The sequence below is a fragment of the Tinamus guttatus genome, unplaced genomic scaffold (genome assembly GCF_059628265.1).
Source record: "Tinamus guttatus ecotype Peru unplaced genomic scaffold, ASM5962826v1 Tinamus_guttatus_pri_ptg000260l, whole genome shotgun sequence".
Lineage (NCBI taxonomy): Eukaryota > Metazoa > Chordata > Aves > Tinamiformes > Tinamidae > Tinamus > Tinamus guttatus.
This window is the reverse complement of record NW_028288794.1, coordinates 4,963,817-4,985,426: the sequence shown is the minus strand read 5'-3', so window position 1 is coordinate 4,985,426 and position 21,610 is coordinate 4,963,817. Positions and strand designations below refer to the sequence as shown.

The 21,610-nt window shown below is 50.1% G+C and overlaps 2 protein-coding genes across 3 annotated transcripts; both read left to right on the top strand.

Moving 5' to 3' along the window:
- Positions 1-3,404: 3,404 nt before the first annotated feature.
- On the top strand, positions 3,405-5,436 carry HOXD4 (homeobox D4). 2 transcript variants are annotated; one of them, XM_088527053.1, is made up of 3 exons: positions 3,493-3,516; positions 3,588-4,002; positions 4,410-5,436. In XM_088527053.1, the coding sequence occupies exons 2-3, from the start codon at positions 3,594-3,596 to the stop codon at positions 4,712-4,714; spliced, it is 714 nt and encodes a 237-aa protein (XP_088383179.1). In that variant the 5' UTR covers positions 3,493-3,516; positions 3,588-3,593; the 3' UTR covers positions 4,715-5,436. The 2 variants fall into 2 exon arrangements, with proteins under 2 accessions (XP_010210425.2, XP_088383179.1); XM_010212123.2 differs by having other exon boundaries at positions 3,405-4,002.
- Positions 5,437-14,619: 9,183 nt separating this feature from the next.
- Positions 14,620-20,899, top strand: HOXD3 (homeobox D3). Its single transcript, XM_088527023.1, has 3 exons — positions 14,620-14,673; positions 18,044-18,586; positions 19,063-20,899. Exons 2-3 carry the CDS (start codon positions 18,097-18,099, stop codon positions 19,812-19,814), a joined length of 1,242 nt encoding a protein of 413 aa, XP_088383149.1. The 5' UTR covers positions 14,620-14,673; positions 18,044-18,096; the 3' UTR covers positions 19,815-20,899.
- Positions 20,900-21,610: the final 711 nt, after the last annotated feature.

The following is a 21,610-nucleotide window of genomic DNA, read 5'->3' as shown; positions in this document are numbered from 1 at the left end:
TTTCTCATGTTATATCGCAGCGCCTCATAATCTTGGCTACTCCTCCTTTTTTTCCCTTCTTCTTCTTTTTTTTTTCTTTTTCTTTTTTTCCAAATGGGATTCAAAGTGATGTTTCCTACCTAATCTCAACCTCGTTTGAAGGAGCGGAAGGCGGGCTGATATTTGGCCGTTGCCAGCATCAGAGAGGCGTGCTGTTAGCCTACCGGGGCCATTACGATATTCCAAGTAGGATCCTGTGCTCTGCGGAGTCTCTCTGGGCAAGATTAAACCAAACATGGCTTTAAAAACTGTGAAAAGGATAGCTGAGCCTCCGAGGGCAACCCTTAGTGTGTGTCGTGTGTTTGGTGGTTCAGAAGGAGCTAACCCAGGGACAGAGGGTGGGTGATAAGGGGACAGTTACATCTGGGGCAGGAAATGCTGTTGAACCTCTTTGGCTGCACTAAGGAGTTAAATGCATTAGCTCTGGTGCTTCACACTGAGGCTGGCTTGTCTCTCCAAGAGGAAAAGAAAGTCTGCGATATCTATATGTTCGTTAAAGGCATATTGCCCCCACTCCTGCAAACTATGCTCTGGCTAGGAGAAAACACAAGAATGAAGCTGTTTTGATTGGTATTTCTCCTTGCCTCCTCCGACGCTTTCTAGAGGGGGAAAAATTACCGATTTCTCTGCTTCGTGCCAGTCTGCTCTTTATCTCTTTATTTTTAGTAGCGATATTGGTTTTCGAGCCCTTCAAATAGGAAATAAGCAGTTGCCTCCAGCGTTGCGTTTTTAGCATTGCTCCATAGGTAACGCTCGTGCTCCTGCGGTTCAGCCCTGCGTCACTTCTGTGCCCTTGGCATGTTATCCCTGGGCCGACCCTAAATGTATGGATTTCTTGCTTTCTGCCAACGTACATCTAGCATACTGATTATGAGGCAGGATACAAAAAGGCTGATAGATCAAAAGCATTGTGTATGCGCAGTTGAACAGGAGGTGAATATATAACGCTTTTGTTCATCAATAACTCTTTGGCTTTGACCTGTCTGAGCAAGTCGTGCAATAAGGTGAAACTCAGGTCACAGCGTCTAACAAATATGAAAATGCGCAGGATTAGGCAGGGCAGGAGCTGCTGCACCCCCAGCGCCCTCGGGGCTCGGGAGGGGTCTGCCTGCCCCGTCCAGAGACGCCCCCGGCCCGGGGCACAGGGGAGCAAAGGGGTTCCCGTCTCCCGGAGTTGGCTGGAGGTGGAAATCGCCCTGGGAAGTGAAATCATCGCGGGTTGCACTTGCTGCGGAGAAGCCGCCGGAAAGCAGATGTTTCCGAGCAGCATCGCCCCTCTGGGCAGCCGGGGCTGGGGGCGAGCAGCGCACATCGGTGGGCGAGCGCGGCACCCCCGCGGGTGCCCTCCGCATCGCCCCGCACCATTATCTGTCCTTATGTCCCTCGGCTTAAATAGCCAAGGAGAAGAGGTTGAGCGCGGGACAGCGGAGAGGAGCTGGGTCAGGCACAATTCATGAACTTTTGTACTCCTGTGTGCGGCTGTCGGCAAAGCAAAAATAATGAAACTTTGTGCTATGTTTGTAAATGATTTCGGGTGACCTCTCGCCCTGCCCTTCACCATAAACGCTACGACGGGGGAACCTGGGGAGGGTGCGAGGCTGCGGCTCATACGCAGCCGGCGGCGATAAAAAGTAGACCAGCGTAATGTGGCCAAGGTAAATTTGGAAATTCTCTTCTTCCCCAGAGCTCCTAACTCCAGTCTTATTCTCGTCTTCTTCTTCTTCTTCCCTTTTTTTTTTTTTTTTTTCCCACGAATCGCTGTTTCTGTTGTCCCCTGTTTTACTTCTGTTTCGATTTTTTAAAATTCTTTTGTGGGGGAAATTATAATTAGATAAAATCTCCTCAGAGATTTTATTTTAGACTAGATAGGAAAATCCTCTTTTGTATATAATTTCTATACGATTTTAAATATTACTGTTCTAAATAGCGCAATTTGACTGGTAACTCCCATGATGTCTAGCAGGGTTGTAAACGACAGTGCATTTAAAGAGATCAGCTGGTCTTGCAGAGAATTTGTTATTCGAAATTCGTCTCAGTAAATTGGGGCAGAGTCATAAAGCTCTATTTCACAATAATAACAACTACCGCGAATCTTTTCTGAAACCCCGTCTTTCTTCAAATCCATATTTCAGAACTTTATCCGACAGAATAGTTTGCATCCCTCAGAAGACAGTAAGGAATAAAAGAATTACAATGACCTGCTATATTGTAGGTGAAAACAGAATGTTATTACGTTGTCTATATATACCCTGTAGAACCGAATTTGTGTGGTATTCATATAGTCACAGATTCGATTCTAGGGGAATATATGGTCGATGCAAAAACTTCACCTTTCTGCAGATGGTTAGGAGTTTAAATACTGATGGAATCAAAATACTCGTGCACGCTGAATAGTGAGAAATTCCAAAAGTTTTGCTGCCCCTCTCATTTTTTATCATACATGGCAACGTTTCTATAAATTTCATTTGTTGTTCAATCGTAACTGCCAGTAACAGACTGTGATTTTAAACAGCTAATCTCGCAAGAGCTGTAAATTTTCTGTAAAGAAAAAAAAAAACAGCGCATAAATCTTTAAATAGATACTTATAAATTAGTTAGATACGCCAGACATTAGCAAAATTTTCCTGTCAGGTGTCCAGATCCCACCAAAATATTTACGACAGCAGCAAAAGCAGCATTCAACTCTTTGGAACGTATTTGCCTGTGCTCCAGGAATGATGCTGGTGAATGAAGACAGAATTTATTTCATTAAACCTGTACTGTTTTTAAACGTAATTAAACGCCACCGTCAGTTCAATTGACCGAACTTTAGCGTTTAAAAGTAAACAGTTTATTGTTATCTCTGTGATTGTTTTTTTTTTTTACACATATAGGTATATATATGTGTGTGTGTCTGTGTGTATACGCAAACACACGTATATATTGAGGCTTGCAAAGTGAATGAGAAGTTACTGATTGCCTAATTTTATTCAGCAGAACTAAATTCTGGTAACTTTTGGATGACCTCTGAGAGACAAAGACAGGACAGATCTATTGTACATCATATTACCCTCTTCTTTGATGTCTTTTCTTGTCCTCGCCTCATTATCAGATTCCTCCCTTTTTAAAAACCCCACTTCAGCTCCTCGTTCCTTATGTCTTTCGATATTTTATTTTAACCAAAGCAGCAAGCCCCGGTTGGGATTTGGGCTGCTGAATCGGAGGGAAGGGCACCAGAGGGTAGCCAAGTGAGCGCAGACAAAAGGCTGGCGATACCTGCGGCTCGGGCGGGCGCCCCGCACTCGGGGCTTATTCCTAAAACGCTCCTCTGTGCTTCGGGGAGGGGGAAAGCTGGCTGAGGCGGGGGTCACTCGATTACACGTATGTTATTTAGTTAAATTTGTGGGAATTATGAGCTGCACACGGATGCGGTGATGAGCTCGCCGCCTCCCCATTGGCCGCGCCGGTCACATGCGCGCCAACTTTATTCAGTTGACAGCAAGTAGGAGGGCTCTATGGCAGGGGGAAAAAAAGACAACACGAGAAAAATTAGTATTTTCTACCTTCAGAAATTAATGGCCATGAGTTCGTATATGGTGAACTCTAAGTATGTGGATCCCAAATTTCCTCCTTGCGAGGAATATTTGCAGAGCAGCTACCTAGCCGAGCAGGGGTCAGAGTACTACAGCGCCTCGCAGGGCGCTGATTTCCAGCACCAGGGAATCTACCCACGGTCAAACTACAGCGAGGCGCCCTTTAGCTGTAGCAGCGGCCCGGGCTCCGCCGGGCAGCCGCGGGGTCACGGGCAGGAGCAGTCCGGGCCCGCGGGCCCCTTCCCCGGCCCGGCGGAGCCGTGCGCGCCGCCCGCGCTGCCCTCGTCCCACGCCTGCAGCCAGCAGCCGGCCCTCAAACCGCCGAGCGGGGCAGCGCTTAAGCAGCCGGCGGTAGTTTATCCCTGGATGAAGAAAGTCCATGTTAACTCGGGTAAGGATCCTCTTCTTACTTTGCTCTTTTCCTCCACCCCCAGCACTTGCGGTTGTCCTCCGAGGTGGGGGCTCGAGTTCTCTCGCTCGCAAGGCACCCGGGCGAGCATTTTTTTTTTTTTTTTTAAGTGAGGGAGCCAATTACACTCGTCATAAATTTTTATTGCCGAGGAAATAGGCCGCCGACCATGTGGGGCTTTTCTCGGCTCTAGAAGCTCTTGGAGGCTCGCAGCCTCCCTAGCCCGGCGCGTCCCTGTGCTGAGCACGGGTGGAAGCAGTACGCCCATTGTAAGGCACTGGGATGAAGCCAGCCCGGCCACATGCTCGCAGCCCGTGAGGTTTTGTTTGGTAAAGTAGAACCGGAAAGTCAAGATTAGCTTTGTAAAGTTCTCCGTATTTTTTTCCCAGTGAATCCCAATTACAGCGGAGGGGAACCTAAGCGCTCCCGAACAGCTTACACCAGACAGCAAGTCCTAGAACTGGAAAAAGAATTTCATTTTAACAGGTACCTGACTAGGCGCCGCCGCATTGAGATAGCCCACACTTTGTGTCTCTCTGAGCGCCAGATCAAGATCTGGTTTCAGAACAGAAGAATGAAGTGGAAAAAAGATCACAAACTGCCCAACACTAAGGGCAGGTCTTCTTCCTCTGGTTCAAACCCACATTTACAGACTGTTTCCAAGGACCGTCAGACTGACTTGACAACTTTATAGAAGAGGTGAAATTTTCCATTTCATCCTTTGCTTCTGACCAGTACTGTACATAACTGACATTATCCAAGCAGAACCTGCATGTAGCAGCTAAAGAATCAAGAAACTGTCATCTTTCTTTAAGGTACTGCTGTACAAAGGAGAAAAAATGACGCTACTTTGGACTTCATTTTATTTGCCTCTACTAACACAACCTAAAAAAACAAAGAAAGAAAGAATGAATGAATGAAAGAGAAAGAAAGATAACAAGCTCCATGCAGGCAGTGGGAACTGGGAAAATATTAAAGGAGACCTTCTGTCCATTAATAAATCATTGAAAATGAAACTGTCCTGTGTTTCAGTTTTGAATTTGAAAGTGAAGGTTAGAAGGTTTATTCTGGAATTTTTGCTTTTAATTGTCTTTTTATCTCATGCAGTTTCGGGAAGAGGCATTTGGGCAAGTCGAGATCAGGAAAATTATAGCATTGTCTTTTATTTAACCATGAAGTATTTGTGAACTTTTTGCGCTGCTTTAGCTTTCTTGGTGTAAGGAAAATACTTGCTCATTTCCATACCGTCTCAGAAGATGTGCATAGGAATTAAGTGAAAAACGGGTTATTTTATGTTCTGATTGTGTTAGTATATTTATTTATTTGTTATGTAGACGAATTAAGCTAAAATGAAAAGCAAAATAGTCAAACCAAAAATGGGAAGGGGGAGCTGAAAAGCAGTATTTCTCCCTCCCAGTTTCATGGACACATGTATAATGTTTACTTGTCTTGAAGGTACACAACTTTCTTGTCCCCCCCCCCTTTTTTTTTTAAAAAATATTTCTTTGTGATTAGAAGAAGTGTCCCTGCTCCTTATCCTGTAACAATCAGGGCTGAGAAGCTTGAAAATATGTTTCCAAAGTCTGTTCTGCTTGCGCTGTACTTTAAACCAACGATACCTCATTAAAGAAAAAAATATAAAAAAGGGAAAATAAACTAAGAAGAAAACCCCAGAGTGAAAAGCGATTTCCAGTATTGTTTGAGACATTTCTTTTCCTCTCAAAGCTGAATACATTCTTTCAATGCGATTTAATTTTTTTTTTTTCGAAATGAGAGACGGTCTGTGTTGGTTGTTGCTTTGCTCCGTTTTGAGTTATTTGGGTCACTTTATTTTATATTTATTTATTTATTTTTGGAGTGGGGGGGAAAGGCTGAGGGGGAAGAAGGCTGATTGTTCATAAGTAAACCACAACAGGGTGGTTGAGGGGAAGGAGGAAGGCTGCAAGAGGAGAAGAGCTAGGCTCACGTCTTCATTTTTGCCCGTGGCTGCGGCTCGCATCGCGTCGAAATTTGGGGCCCACTGCCCTGCGACCCCCGAGCGGTCAAGCCGGCTGGACCCCCTGCCCCTGCCCGGGGGGCTGAGGGCTCCGTCCTGCGCTCCGCACCCTCCGGCAGAGTGACCAAATCCTCAACATTTTAGCTAGATGAGCCTGCTAACAAAGAGGAGAAGGAAAGAGAATAAATAAATAAATAAGAAGAGGGAAAAACACAGACTAAAAGCTCAAGTTCCTCTTTTTTTTTTTTTTTTTTAATCAACCTATGAGTCCTCGTTAAAGTGCCTGGCTCCAGGCCGAGCGTTTCCCACTGATTTCTAACTCATTCGGGGGAAGTGCCGGGAAAGCCGGGCTCGCATAAACTCGAAATAAAGGGCAAGCTCTCCAAAACGAGTGTACTAGGCAAAATTGTCTGTGGCCAACGGTTAGTTTTTCCACTTTTCTCGTCCCTAGAAGTCTGCAAAGTATCTTTCAGGACTTGGTCTTTTGTTTTAGAGCCCGGAGCAAACTCTTTGTTCTTCCTCGGGGTTAGCCCAGTTCTCAGACTTGCACATGGCAATCCTTGAATATCCTCACGTCGTGATATTAAAGATGGATATTCCTGCATTATTCCCATCATTGTTTCAATGACAAAAAGCACAGAGTTCATACATAGTAAAGACGTCTCTTTTTCTGACGCCTTCACGTTGAGAAGCTGAAAAGGTATTTTACCGAAGTTCGGCTAAATTGCAGGAACAGGTTCACCCAGAGGACAAATTTTCTATTCGATTAGTTGTATTTCAGCCGGGAAGAGTGACCTCTAAACTCTTAACCTTTTGGACTCAAACTACTCTTCCCTTTCTCTGGCATGGAGAGCAGCCAGCAGCAGCGCTTGAGGAGGGAATTCCTTAGGCAACTTTGCAAGTTTTGTTCCATTCAGTTCTTGCAGCAGCAGCCCTCCATCTCCAGACTTGTCCAAAGCCCTGCCTTTACTTTTCATATGGAGTCATGGGTGGGAAAAAAAAAAAAACTTCTCTAGCTGCTCTTCTTGAAAATCCCCTTCACAGACTCCCGCTGTTTACTTAAGGTCCGTGATAAGCTCACTTGGAGCAACTCAAACATGTTATTTGAGAGACAGAGCTACTAACTTTGTCATCAGTGGGTACAATTCTGGAAAATAATGTCCGTGGATATGTAAAACCTTGCTTTGTGTTTCTTATCGCCTGGAATCGCTACCTAAGTTAAAGGGCTAAATCCTGCTCCCCGATTTCCCCCCTCCGCCCACTGAAGTCAAACAGGGATGTAGCTGCGAGCAGAATTTGTCTCACTGCCTTTTGAAATGGAAATGTCACCAGGACCGGGCGCTGGGTTCAGCAGCCCTGTCTGCAAATCGCCTCCGAGCGAGGCCCGGCACCGTGGTCCCCACCATGGTCACTGAGCGCCGAGAATGGGTGTTCTGGGGGAAGAAAGTACCAAAACAGACAAGCAGTTCTCTGAACGAGCAGGGATTTGTGCAGCATCGGGCATCCTGCCCCATGCAAAGCCATCGCGAGGCTGGGGCTGCGTTGCTTTCTAAAGTTCCTCAACAGTTATTCTGGGAGGAAGGGAAGATGTTTACTTTTGTTTACCACGAGTAAAACGTTGTGTTGAAACCTTTTGTTAAAGGGTCGCAATTGTCCAGCAACCCCCTCATCTCTGTCAAAGTGTGATGCCTTTATAGACTTTAGCAATGTTTTTGCTGCCACTGATTAAAACGTTTTTTATACTAATTGTCGCCTGTAGTTTTAATGTAAGTACTCCATATATATTTGAAATAATAAAAGATGTAGAGAAATACAATCTGTTTTGTGCCTTGGACAAACAGTCCTTGCCAGGTGGGTCTCTCTCAGAGAAAATGCCTGTCCCTCCCATCATTACAGTGTTAAGAGATGAGTGACTCCGCATAGCATCCTCCCAAATGTCCCTTTGAACAGGTTTGCTGATTGCCCTAGCCATAATGGTGTGACTGTGGGCAAGCTGTAGTCTATATTTACATTGAGCCTGCAGTTAAAAGCGCCTATCACCCATTTGCTACTGCTTTGCATTTAACAAGCCCTCCTCGAATGACTCCCGGATTTATGCATGGGTGGTAGGAGCCAGGCAGGCGTACCTGAAGCCATCTCTCCATCCCCACACAGATGGGTATCTTTCAAGGGAGTTCAGGAAAAAAAATCAATTTAAAAAGTGGAAAATGAAAATGCAGCGAGTGGATTTGTCTGAGCAATAGGTTTCGCCTTTCCAGCTGTTACGAATGAAAGATCACGAGAAAAGGCAAACATTTAAACTTCCACGTGGTCCTAAGGCAAACAATATTTTATTTATTTATTTATTTTCCTCCCCGTGTGCTCACCTCAGAACGTAATACCTAGCTGGAGCTGCGAAGACTCTACCGCACTATTTGTGTCACTGGCTTTTGGCACAGAGGACTTGTCTTCCCTGGAGCGTGGTCAAGGCACGTGGCCAAAAATACAGTATCTTGCTCAGAGTGTGAAAGGAGCCTAATGTACAAAATAACGCATGTGCCCTTAATGCATGGAGTGCATGGGAGGGGGAGAAGGGGAGGTATATATAAGCATACACCAAGTTTAAATTTTCAGACATATTTTTTGATTATGCTTTCTCTGTCTCCTGTTTAATGGCTCCTCCTGTTACTACCAATACATCAATACACTTCTGTATATTATATCACCACTAGTCGTTAAGGTAAGAATGAAGAGGAAAGGCAGAGTCAATAGAAAACAGCACTCACTGTACAGTACAGTAAATAGGGACCTCTCGATGCAGAGCCACACAGCCTCCAACGGCCATGTTGCTTAGCCCTTTCCCCTGTTTTTTTTTTTTTAAGCCTAGAGACCAAAATAATCTTGCTAGGAACAGTCATAACAGGCAGAATTTCAAAGTGCAAGGAAGATGATAAGAATAGATTTCTACAAGTCCTGACCACGTGATTTGCGAAATAATTAATTCAGCACGTCCCTTAAGAAACACGGAGTCGTCATTAATCTGCCAAGCAAAGGACTCTATCAGACTTGAAAACTGAAGAGATCCCAAGAATATAATATAGAAAGGGTGCAGTGCCTCTCTCTGCACACCTAGCTTTTTTCTAGCTGCCGAAAAAAAAAAGAGACGCCGGGTATGTAAACATTATTATTATTACTACTATTTTTTAACTTTTATTCCTCCTTATTTAAACCTTAATGAACTTAGCTGTCAAGCGCGTGACAAATAGGGCACGCCGCTTCCTCATGTGCGGCTCGGCAGCCGCGCTGGCCGCACGCGGTGACCTTTGCTTCCCGGTGGAGGGAAGCGGGAGAGCGCGGGGCGCCGCGGAGCGCCGCGGAGGCGGCGGGGGGTGGGGGGCGCTGCGCGGGGCTGCGCGGGAGCAGCCGCGGAACGAGGCGCCTCTCGGGGCATCCGCCGCCCGCCGCGCAGAGGCCTGAGCTGCTTCCCAAGTGGGGCTCGTAAATCCGCAGCCGCGCTGCTCTCCGCGGCCGCCCCCGCGGCCCAGCGCGGCTGCTCCGCGCCCAGGCCGCCCCTGCCCCGCGTTCCGCTCCGCTTTGCCGCCTCGGCCGCGGGGGGTTCTGCCCCGCGGCTCCGGAGCCCGGGGGGAAGCACGAGTAGAGTCTCCCCTTTGGCTTTTGAGACCGAAAGGAAATGTGGAGAGTGTGTTTTTATATAAAACCACGCGCCTCCCGACCTGTAATATACGGACCACAAGGCTCTGATTTCTCTATTAAATCCCGGAGTCAGCTGGAAGTACTTTCTGCAAACAGGATATTCTTTATTATCCCTTACTGGAGTAATTTCTAAAAAAACCCAGATTGTAGCTTTTTATTACTTCCGTTCTGGTGGCAGGACAGAGACAAAGTTTCCTATGTTATGAATTATACATTCAAACAATAACACATTAATTCAATTATTCAAAGATGACAAATGTTTATGTGCTTTCCTGGTGACTAAAGAACAGATTTGCTACTTCACCCAAACTATTACATTTTTATCAATGAAGTTTTATATTATCCTGTTGATCCGGGAAAGAAACCAAACTCCAGCAAGACACGCGGTAAAAGGGACCTGCACATAAATCGAAGCCCTTTCAGACGAGCGTTTATCCCTGCATATAGCCCGGGATATTTTATCAGTTTGACAATTGCCGGAGTTGTTGTTATAAATCATCATAAGTAATTCCTGAAAGGGTGCGAGGCTGCTGGGGGGCGGGCGGAGACTGTAAATCTTTCTGTTTTATTGCTCTATGAACATATGCTCCGATTGAAGAAGCCTTAGATCCTTTACTGGAGACAAATTCACGCGAAGCTGGGGTCTCACTAGCGCCAAGGAGTAACGTTTCCTTCGTACTTTCCCAGTCCCCTTTACGACGTCTCAATCCTGGCGGCAGTGGCGAAGGCGCTTTTTTTCTTCTTTTTCTTCTCCCCACCATTTTTTTCCAAGCCGTTTCTATCCTTCGAGCAGCCCTCTCGCAGGTGGGGGACTTTGTCGCGGACGTCTCCGAGCTGCCCCCAAAAGCCCCGGCTCCTCTGGGCGCTCTTTGCTCCGTCGGTGCCCAACTTTCCGCTCTCACTTTTATGCAAGGAGCGAGAGACACCCGCAGCCCTCCGAAAACCCCAGCAGCGGCCACAGTTATTTGAGGCTTTGTGTCTCCGAGCATACGAGGGGACAGGCGGCACCCTGTGCGTGCCCGGGCTGTGTTTGCACGCAGTCCTCTGTGCGGATGGCGCCGAAATATATGGCTGACGGAAAAGGATATAAAGAATCATTACCTCTTACTTGAGGCGAGATTTAAGCACATCATTTCCAAGAAATATAGGATTATAAATCCGAAGCCGTACACAATAATTTACATTGAGCTTATGCTTCCATCTCTGGACTCCAATCTTCTTATAACTGGTTTGCAAAGTCAGGAAAAGCAATGTAATTTAGATAAATGTTACAATGCACTTATGGTTAGTATTGTAAGGTAATACGTTACTGTCAGATCCCCATGCTTTGGATGGTAATGAAATCATAGCAGATGTTAGATTAGGTGTGGTGTATTTATAGCTGCAGATATGTTAGAAAATCAAACAGAGGAGCTCTTTTTTTTTTTTTTTTTTTTTTTTTTGCCGAGCTGGAATTGTTGAGGATCTTTGTGTGCATACATACATGACGGATACACATCGGGGTTACTCGCTGTCTCTTCAGACGCACGGAGAGGGGAGGCAGGCTCAGAGCAGACACACACACAAATGTCATGAGTCTTTTTTTTTTTTTTCCCTAAGGCTTCTTGAGCCTCCAGATAGGGCTAGTCCCAGCTGTCCGGCATTTCCCCAGTGCGGAGAGGAGAAAATAATAATAAATATATATATAAAAAGCCTTAGTCGTGCACGCCAATAAGCCCTAGCACGTTGCCGTCAGATGAGCATTGCTGCGGAGTTACCCCTGGAGCAGACTTTCGGCTGCAGCCTGCCCCAAATTCCTCCTCCTTCCCTTCCTGGAACTATCCCGCGGAATCCACGTCTCCCCGGCGCTGGAGCGGCCGCCCGTGGGTGCAGCGCGGCCCCGCGGGGTGCGTAAGTGGGGGCCGGGCCGAGGGCCCCGGGCGCGCAGTGGGGCCTGGCCCTGCGCGGGGTACACAGCGCGGGGCGCTCAGCGCGGGCGCGGAGCCTCAGCCTCGGCGAGCCGCTCCTGGCGTCACGTGGGCAAATATGCCTCTATTTTAAGGCAGTGCCTATATTCCTGGTGATAAAGGGGTTCCTCCTGCACTCCCCCCAAATTCCTCAATGGCCGCACGATTTTAAAAACAAAACAAAACAGGAGACGGCCGATTGCCGCCTGCGACTCCGTGAGGCTGAGGGTTAAAGGGCCGTGTGCTGGGTTTTTTTCTTTTTCTTTTTCTTTTCTTTTTTTTTTTTTAACCCAGCAAATTACGATTTCCACTCGCCTTTTTTTATTATTTTTTAAAATTCTTTTTATTGGTAGTTGAGACCGAGCCTGTTTTCATTCTATCGGGAAATGTCCGTAAAACCGCAAGATCAGGTTCAGGACAGTGGTGTCTGCAGACAAAGGGTGAAGGATTTATGCTAAGAACTGCAAGCGCAGATCCAGAAAAGTGAGGAGCCCAGGTTTATGATAAATTGATACTCAGGTAAGCAACTGCATGACAAAATGGGACCTTTAACCACAGGGGCTGCATTATCGCCTTTACTCATGGACTGTCTGGAATTTGTTTGCAATCTCTGCCCATAACGCCTACAAATGCATGGAATAATCTCCGCCTTTTTAACATTTTAAGATATATCTGCTATTTATTATGCTCTTTAAAAAAAAAGTGAATTCCTTCTAAAAAGAGACATTTGTCCCTATCCTGATCCCTATTCTTCTATGGCTTCAGAAAGAGAATTGCAATCGAGGAAATAAAAGAGGGAGAGTCAACTTTGCTAGATGCTACCATCGCATCAGAGAGCTTGAGCATTGCAATAACTCCTTACTGCGGATAGCCGGGCTGGGGGTACCCGTGTTGATTCGGGAAGTGCGATTTAAAATAGGCTCATAGGTAAAGGTAGCCCCTAGTCTGGATTTCTTAAATGTCCTGGTGGCCTGGGGCACGTTTTCGCCCTCCTGGCACCCGTGTTTCTTGCTCGCTGCTGTTTTCCTGTTTTTCTCCGCGAGTTGCTCTCCTGCTGCTGCTACCGGCTCTTGCACCGAGCAACTCTCCGCGCACAGCGCCGCGCCCGCGCAGTCTCCGCGCGCGGTATCGCCCAAGGAATGCAAAGCGGCTCTTCCCAAGAACTCGTGGCCCGCTGGAGCCTGGAAAAGCTCCTGGATGAGGTTTCTGGGGAGGCCCCAGGAAAAGCGGCCTTTGTGCGGGCGGAACCCCCGGGGCCGGGGCTGCCGCGCTGAGCACGGGGAGAAAGTTGTGGCATTTTGTTTCCTTGTCTTTTTTTTTTTTCCTCCCCCCCACCTCATTGCGTGCTACTCTGCTCGATCAGGACTTAAAGGCAGTGCACATTTTTCTTAGCTGTATGCCTTCAAGCTGCTGGCCTGCCAAGTTAGTCAGCTGAATCCAATTACTGCAAGCAGCATTTCATTTGGCTCGATGGAAGCACTCACTTATAACTTCACCTAAAATTTCAATAATACCTATATTGGGCCCACGCCTGAATAATTCTAAAGATTTCCCCGGGTTTAGCTGTGGCAACTTCTTTTTCTTCTTCTTCTGAGGCTGGTTCTGATGGAGAAGTGCTGGGAGCAGAGTGCAAAAGCGACGTGTTTGAGGTTCTTGGCTTTCGGACTACAAACTTTTGGGGTTATTCTCGTGGCCATCGCTATTTAGGAACCTGCCCAACCTCTCGCCAAGTAGAGCTTGTCTAGAGCAAGGAGCTATTGCTGGTGAGGCTGAGAAGCTGCTTCGGAAAGGCAGGTGAAGTCGATAATTAATTAGACGCAAAATGAAAACTTACCATGTTAATCAACAGCGGATAACAGTGACTCGCTCTGCAATATTATCATCTCTCCGCTCAGGGGCTAAGGTGCAACCCAACTTACGCTTTCTTCTTGCACACTGTGAAGTGCTATTTCTAATGAACTCTGTTTGAAAAAATAAAGCACTTAAAGTTGACGTACGCCCACGTGAATATATTATATAAGACGTTACCGAGACAGGCCCGGGCCAAGGACCTGAGCGAGCACCGTGTGTAGTCGTGAAGCTCCACTTCCCTAACTCCAGTTTGGCGGCATAAATTAAGGTGATTTGGAGGGGGAACGCTGCATCCTGACGGGTCTGGATAGGGAGCGAAGACTTGGTGGAAAGTTGTGAGCTCTGTTGTGTTGTGAGCTATTGGAGGCGCTTCCGTTGGTTGTTCATTAAGTGGTGAGTTATTGCTATACAAGCCAAAGGTCATTTCAGAGGCTTATGGTTGCTAGATATCGTATTTATAATGACCTGGTCTTCTTTGTGGGGGATTTTCTGGCGCTCTTAATTTTTGCAGCGCCCTGAGTCGACACCTTACACATCCTAACGCGAAATGCTCATGTCGAGCCGCAAATATTTGCGGCGTATTTCGGGCTGGGTTTTCCTAGCTGGTCTTTATCTGGGACGGGAGTAGGAGGGAAGGGGGAAGCCCGCGCTGGCTCCACGTCCGCGGAGCCCTCCCCAGGCCGGCGGAGGGGCGCACAGGCGGCAGCGCGGGGGCTGCGCGCACAAGCCCGGCGAGGCCGCTCCGCGCTGCTCCGCGCCCCTCCGCGCCGCGCAACGGGGCCAGCGGGAGCTGCCGCACTGCACGGCCGGGCGCGGAGCCCTGCGCGCGGGCCAGGCCGCGGCGACCTGGTGGAAGCCGAGGGTCGCTGCTGGGGAGCCGGTTGCTTTTGGGGGTTAGCGTATCGCTCCCCTCTGCTCCCGGTAAATCCGGAGCAGCTTCTGCCCTTTGTCTGCTAAAAGCTCTGGCGTGCACGCGTGGGGCGCGCAGCGGCCTCGGCCAAGACATGCATTTATTAACAAAGTCCTAAGGAGGAAAGTCTAAAGCCGAGCGGCTTCCGCTGAGCCTTCTCGCTTCTGTTGCAGGTCCGTGCCCACGGCTTGTCCAAGGGAACCCGAAGATCCTACACACACAGTTAAGGTCAAAATTCAAGAAAAAACACAAGTGTGGTGAGTTTTCTGCAGTTTTTTCCCTCCATCTCTCACTCCGCCTGGCCTGGCAGTCCCTTCGTAGGGAAGGAAGATGCTGGAGTGGATGGCGGGCAGGGAGCGGCGCTCCCGGGGCAGGAGCATCGATTCGCGGTCTGAGGCCAGGCTCCAAACATGCAGCGCAGGTTGGGACTCCGGCCACCAAATAAAGCGTGGCCCGCAGAAAGCCCCTCTCGAAGTGGTTTCTTGTTTGACGGTGCCGACCCCGGTGGGGGAGAAGATTGACCCTGAACCCAGGCGGGGGGAGCCGGTCGCTCCCCTGGGAAGGGGATCGTAGCTGCCTTAAGAAAGAGCCTGGGATCCCTCAAGGCCGTTGAACGGCTCCGTGTGGACCCTGGCCCGGGTCGGAGCCAGCCCCGCCGAACCTCTTCTTTGTTCGCGAGGGTGGTCCACCGGCACCGGGCCCTGTCCTCAGTCCCCCAAACCCAGCCCCAACCCGGCTCCAGCTACAGCCGCCGCTGCCGCCCGCTTGGACCCAAGGTTCCGTCCGGCCCGGTCTGGAGCGGCCCGAGAGCGGCGGGGGCCGGCGGCGGCCTCGGGCGATGCTTATATAGGGACTCCCTCCGGGTTGCGGGCCGGGAAAGTGCCGAGTGCGGAATTCTTTCGCTGGTCAACCTCCTACGCTCGGGCTGCTTTGCACTTCAGAAAGTGCCAGGGCTTGGGAAGTGTTTTCCTTTTCATTCCTTACTGAAGCGTTTACTGCCACAGCACAGGCAGTCATAAATTTTGCTACAAACCGCAGTGACAGGTGCATTGATATGCACCCTGAGAGAGCCGACTGCTTTAATAACCGCTCCGCCGGCCGCTCTCGCCGCCTTTTATTTATTCGGTATCATATTAGGTATCGATCTCGAGCAGAATTAAGTGCAGTGGAAGTGTGAGGAGAGAACTGCTTAGTACGAGTGCGCCCAGTGCTGCGCGCAGGGCTACGCGGGTTCCCTCCGGCCGCGCCTGAAGGATCCGGGAACCGCCAGTAACTTCCAGAAGTCCCGAAACCGGACAAAGAACCCCATTATCACAGGAGATGCCAAACAGCTCAGATGAGGTTAACCTTTCTAGGGAGCAGGGAGGGAAATCTGAAACGCAGACATGGCTACTTAGCGGTTTCCTACCCTCAGTACGTCTAAGCCCACCTCCCACCGCTCGGCCTCACCATTTGGATGTCATTTTTTTTTTCTTCCCCCACAGCCTTTCCCCCCCCGCCCCCCTTTTTTTTTCCCCTCCCGGAGACTTGTTTCTGGCCAAACCACCAGGTGACGAGCCCCTGCTTTGGTGTTACCTACAAAAACATCACCCGGCGCCTTGCACTCGTGGAAAATCAAAACCTGGAAAGGTCTCCCTCTCCCTCTTTTTCTCCCGCTCTCGCTTTTTAAGATCTAAAGATGAGCCACCAAACAGTTGAGCATTGTCCATGTGATTTATGGCCCATAGCCTCCTTTTTAGGTTCAAGCAGAGTTCACAAGCAGTTGGTATTTCAGAAAAGAAATAAGGCTTTTAACAGCTTAACAGAAATATTCTTTCCTAAGATTCTGTGTATTCTTTTGGGAACTATATTTTACAAGGCACATAAAAGCATACGCTTTAGGCACTGTTTTGCTAACAAAAGTCCTCCAGATTACTCCCGAAAATGTAAATGATAGAAGTGGAAAATCAGCGACATTTTTTTTTGTTCTTTTCACAAAATACTTTAAAGACTCCTCAAGATTATCACAATTCATTAAAATTCGTCTAAATCACTACTGTTCAGTTCCTTAGGTGACCCTTTGCTTTTCCAGGAGAAGAAAAGAGCTATTTTTTTTCTGTTTTTATCAGCTTCCCATAAAATTCCACACGTTGTTCACGGACTGTAGGTTGTGAAAGGGGATAAAATCGGAGGGTGAGTGCGGGTTGCAGTCCTCTGAGTTTAGCTCTATGTCGTCGGGAATTTTAGAGGTCAGACCAGTAGTACCAAGGCATTACCAATTGATGTGGGGAAAGAGCATCAGACAAATGTATTTAGTGGGAGCACTGCTTAGTTATAGTCTGGAGAATGATAGTTATCAGGCATGGTTCAAAAATTTCAAAGCTACTTTTCTCTAGCATAATAATAATAATAAGGTCTAAAGAAACACAATTAACTCGTAAAACACGCGGAGATACAAACTGATATAGTCAGATGAAGTATGCGATCATTTATAAAATATCTAAGAAACGTCAGAAGCCCCTACAAGACAGGAAAAATACCACATAAAAATCACGTGAAGTGAGAAAAATCCATAACAAAACCGCAGACGAGTTTCTATCTTGCAACAAGAGAAACAGGGTTTGAGTAGAGCATCCTGCCTCCCCCCCAAACCCGACCTAACGCGTTTTTGTTTTCCATGCATTTTGGGGGAGGTGGAGAGGGGCGCAATAAGTTTTCGCGGTGGTAAAAGAAGAGACCAAGGTTTATAATGAAAACCATCCACTAAAAATGATCCCCAGTGTCTCCGAGTCTTTCTACTTGGGATAAATGAGAGGGACGAAAAATGTCGGGCGAAGGATTTTAATTCACCATGGAATTAAAAAGGGGGAGCTGACCTGCTACTTTCTTTATAGTGCAAAGCGGAGCGGGTGAATGGCGTGGGTTATACTTTAACTCCTCAGGAATCCAGGGGAAGAGGGAGGCCGCGTTTTACAAAGGGGACGGGATTTTTCAGCTCCTCGGCGGCCGCAGCCCGACCGCCATCCATCATGTCAGCCGTGTGCGGCCCTGCGCGTGCGTGCGCGTCGGGGCCGCGGAGCGAGGCGCCTCGGGACGGCCCCACGTGAACCGGGCCGCTATGGACCGGACGCCCCCTCCCGCAGCCTCTCTCTTGCCATCTCCCCCCTGGCCGGGCCTTGCGCGGGCGCGGCGCAGCCGCGGGAACATCCCCGGCTCCGAGCGGGCCTCGTCCCAAAACGTCGCCCTCAGCCCTGCTGGGCTCCAGCCCTGCGGTTTCGGAGGGGGCTCATGGCAGGGCCGGGAGGTGGGGGCGGGGGGACATTCGTGCGGCAGCAGCCCAGGGACGGGACCCACGAGTCCCCCACTCCCCGGGAGACTTGCCTGCTGTTCCATGGTGTCCTCTCCTCCTTCCCCTGTGTCCCCTTCTCCCTCCCTAGGGTCCCTCCATCCGTCTCCTTCTACCTTCCCAGTGCTCCCCGTCCCTTCTAGGTGCTCTCTGTCCCCTTCTGCTCCCCTCCCATGCTGGCCGCGGCCGGCGCAATCAGCACATGTGTGGCAGGCAGGTGCCGGGGCGCGCTGGGGCCGGGCCGCCCGCTCAGCGCCCGGCACTGAAGGTCTCTTTTGTGTCCCCCGCTGTCGCCCTCGCAGGTGGCTCCCGCGACGGCGAGTGGCCCAAGCCGAGGACGTGAGGGACGCGGTCAATGTTATTTGAGCAGGGCCCGCGGGCCTCGGCGAGCGCAGCGAGCAAGATGCAGAAAGGCGCCTACTACGACAACGCAGGGCTCTTCGGGGGCTACACGTACAGCAAGGCCGACACGTACCCGTACAGCGCGGCCCACCAGCCCTACGGCCAGGCCGGCCTCGAGGGCGACTTCCCCGGCGCCGCGTGCTCCGTGCAGGGCTCCGCGCCACTCCGCGCCCCGGCGCACAAGGGCAGCGAGCTCAACGGCAGCTGCATGCGCGGGGCCGGGGGGGGCGCCGGGGGCAACCAGCCCCCGGGCCTGGGCGAGCAGCAACCGCCGCCGCTGCCGCCCTCCTCGCCGCCCAACCCCCCCAGCGCGCCCCCCCCGAAAAAGGGGGCCAAGGGGGGGCCCAACGCCGCCGCCGCCGCCACCATTAGCAAGCAGATATTCCCCTGGATGAAGGAGTCGCGGCAGAACTCCAAGCAGAAAAGCGCCTGCGCCCCCTCAGGTAGCCGCCGGATCCGTCGTGGCCCAGCCCGGCCCGGTCTGCCCCGTCGGGACCGGTCCCGCGGCGCTCCCCGCCTGAAGGGATCCCGCTATCCTGGCATGTACAGGGATCCGGCCATCCCGCTCCACTCAGGGGTCCCGCCCGCTTCTCCACCCCCCAGGAGTCCCCATGCCCCATCTCGCCCCCCCCATCCTCTCCTTCGGCTGCGGCGACGCCCGCCTCCGGCCCGCTGGAGTCCCCCCGCCCCAGGGGGCTCGGGGAACAGGTTGGGGTTCCGTCTCCTCCCACTGCAAGGCCAGCGGCGGCAGCAAGTGCCCCCCCAGTTGGGACGGCAGAGCGGGGAGGCAGGGGGCAAAGGAGGGGAGCGCTCCGGCCCCCTGCGCCCCCTCGGCGGGCAGCGCGTTCTCCTGGTGCCCGAGGGCTTTCGTGGGTGGGTGGGGGGAAACCAACGTCTCTTTGCGCCTGTTGTCCCGCAGGAGAGAGCTGCGAAGACAAGAGCCCCCCCGGGCCGGCCTCCAAGCGAGTGCGCACCGCCTACACCAGCGCGCAGCTCGTGGAGCTCGAGAAGGAGTTTCACTTCAACCGCTACTTGTGCCGGCCGCGCCGCGTGGAGATGGCCAACCTGCTGAACCTCACCGAGCGCCAGATCAAGATCTGGTTCCAGAACCGCCGCATGAAGTACAAGAAAGACCAGAAAGCCAAAGGCATCATGCACTCCCCCGTGGGACAGTCCCCCGAGCGCAGCCCGCCGCTGAGCGCCCCGAGCCACGGCGGCTACTCGGGCCAGCTGCCCGGCGTGGGCAGCCTCGCCTACGACAGCCCGTCGCCCACGTCCTTCGCCAAGCCGCAGCAGAGCATGTACGGGCTGGCCGCGTACACGGCGCCGCTGAGCAGCTGCCTGCCGCCGCAGAAGCGCTACGCGGGCGCGGAGTACGAGGCGCCCGGGGTGCAGGGCGGCGGCGGCGGCTTCGGCGGCGCCAGCCTGCAGGGCAGTCCCGTCTACGTCGGGGGCAACTTCGTGGACTCCATGCCGGCCTCCGGGCCCATGTTCAACCTGGGCCACCTCTCTCACCCCTCGTCGGCCAGCGTGGACTACAGCTGCGCCGCGCAGCTGCCCGGCGGCCACCACCACGGACCTTGCGACCCGCACCCCACCTACACGGATCTCACGTCGCACCACACGTCTCAGGGACGCATCCAGGACGCGCCCAAGCTCACGCACCTGTAGCGGGACTGGGAGCGAGCGGAGCGGGCGCTCCTGCGAATTACCTCACTTTTCTGGCGGGACAGTGTTACGTGCTCTCGAGTGGCGACAGTATTAGCGGATTTGTCTCCCCTAACGGCTACATCTTTCCTTTCCTCTATTATTTCTTTTTTATTTTTTTTTTCTGTTGCAACTCTGAGTAGGTCCGTGGAAAGGAATCCTTTCTTTCCCTAGCTGTTGTTTTAAGCATGACAGTGCAATATACTGTAAACCAAGGGACTAATAATCTGGTAATTATGTACTTGAAGGTAAGTCTTATAGATCAATTAGTGTTAGCAGCGCGTCATGCTGAGGTGTCTTAGACCAGTTGTGAGCGGTGGGGACTTGCCTACATATAAGCTTATTTCAGAGAAGTTAATTTATGAATTCTTCCGTAATGTAAGGATCGCAGCGAACTAAATGATATGTATTTATTATTTTAAGCGAGACACTTTTGTATCACTGATTATTTATCCTCGTCTTAATGTATTTATGTGGGTATTTGTAGAATTTATTCACCAGTACTTCAGGAGATCGAGTCAGGTCCATGGTGACTTACATTTCACCTATTTAGTATATTCGGTCTGAGCTAGTTGAGAGAGTAGTCTTAAGCAGTTGTAACAGTGGCTGGTGTTTGTAGTTTATGTAAGGATTAATTAAGACAGCAAGTTGTAAGTCATTAATAGAGTAAAACAAACCGTGGCATCACACAAAGAGCCGTTACACTTTTTAAGAAGCTGAAAGTATTTTTAAAATATTTATTTCAAATCGTCTGGTACCATTTGAATGCCTCCTTAGGCTGGCCGGCAGCTCGTCTGTTTGTATGAAGCCACCTTTTAGTTGGAAGCGCAATCGCTTTGAGAAAGCGATCCACAAAGCGGGTCTCTTGGCTATCTTGTTTCCCATCAAATCCTGCCTACAAAAACCTCAGTGAGGTTAGCATTTATTTATTGACTAGGTATCTATTGCACGCATTATCTCGGTGGGCTATTTTCTTTTTATTAAAGCCTGGCTATCTGAAATAGGAAAGGAATTAGAGGCTTAGAATAATAATAATAATAAATTAGAAATCCTCTGATAGTGCTAATATCATTAGGGTCTCCATAGCAATCCGTGCAGCAGCTGCCGTCTCCTTTGTTATTTATACTGTTGTCTTTATACTAAGCATAAATTAATTTTTTAGACGTCTTTGAAAGCCCGAGCTTTTCCTCTTGCTTTTCATAAAAACAAACTCGGAGCGAGACTTGACAATCAGATGCGCGGGGCGGGAGGCAGCACCGGGGCAGGCGCAGGGCGGCGGCGCCAGGAGCTTCCGCGGCCGCGCAGCCTCCGCCCGGGCCCGCGGCCCGCCCGCCCGCAGCAGCGGCCTCGAGAAAACCCCGAGAGAAAGGGGGGGAAAAAAAAGAAAGAAAGAAAAAGAAAAAAAAAAAGAAAAAAAAAAAGAAAAAAATGTGGGAAAATCCAGGATGCGCTGAAACATCTTATTTCCTCTTCTTAGTTACGGCTGTGTTGAATCCCTCTCCGGATTTACCAGAGTCGTCTTCTGCTTCTTCTTCTTTGGGAAAGGTTGGCATTATAGTCTGTTCCTAACGGGATAGACTACTCCGAGAAACTCTTCTCTCTCTTATGCAGTGCCGAGTTAAATATTACTCGGATCTCTTTTCTCTCCACACAACTACCCAGTGCATCACTCTCTGGTCTGACAAACACTGCAACTCCTACCCCAGCCCCTGATGACAAGACCTGCACTTCCTATGCTGCGAAATATATTAACTCCTCCA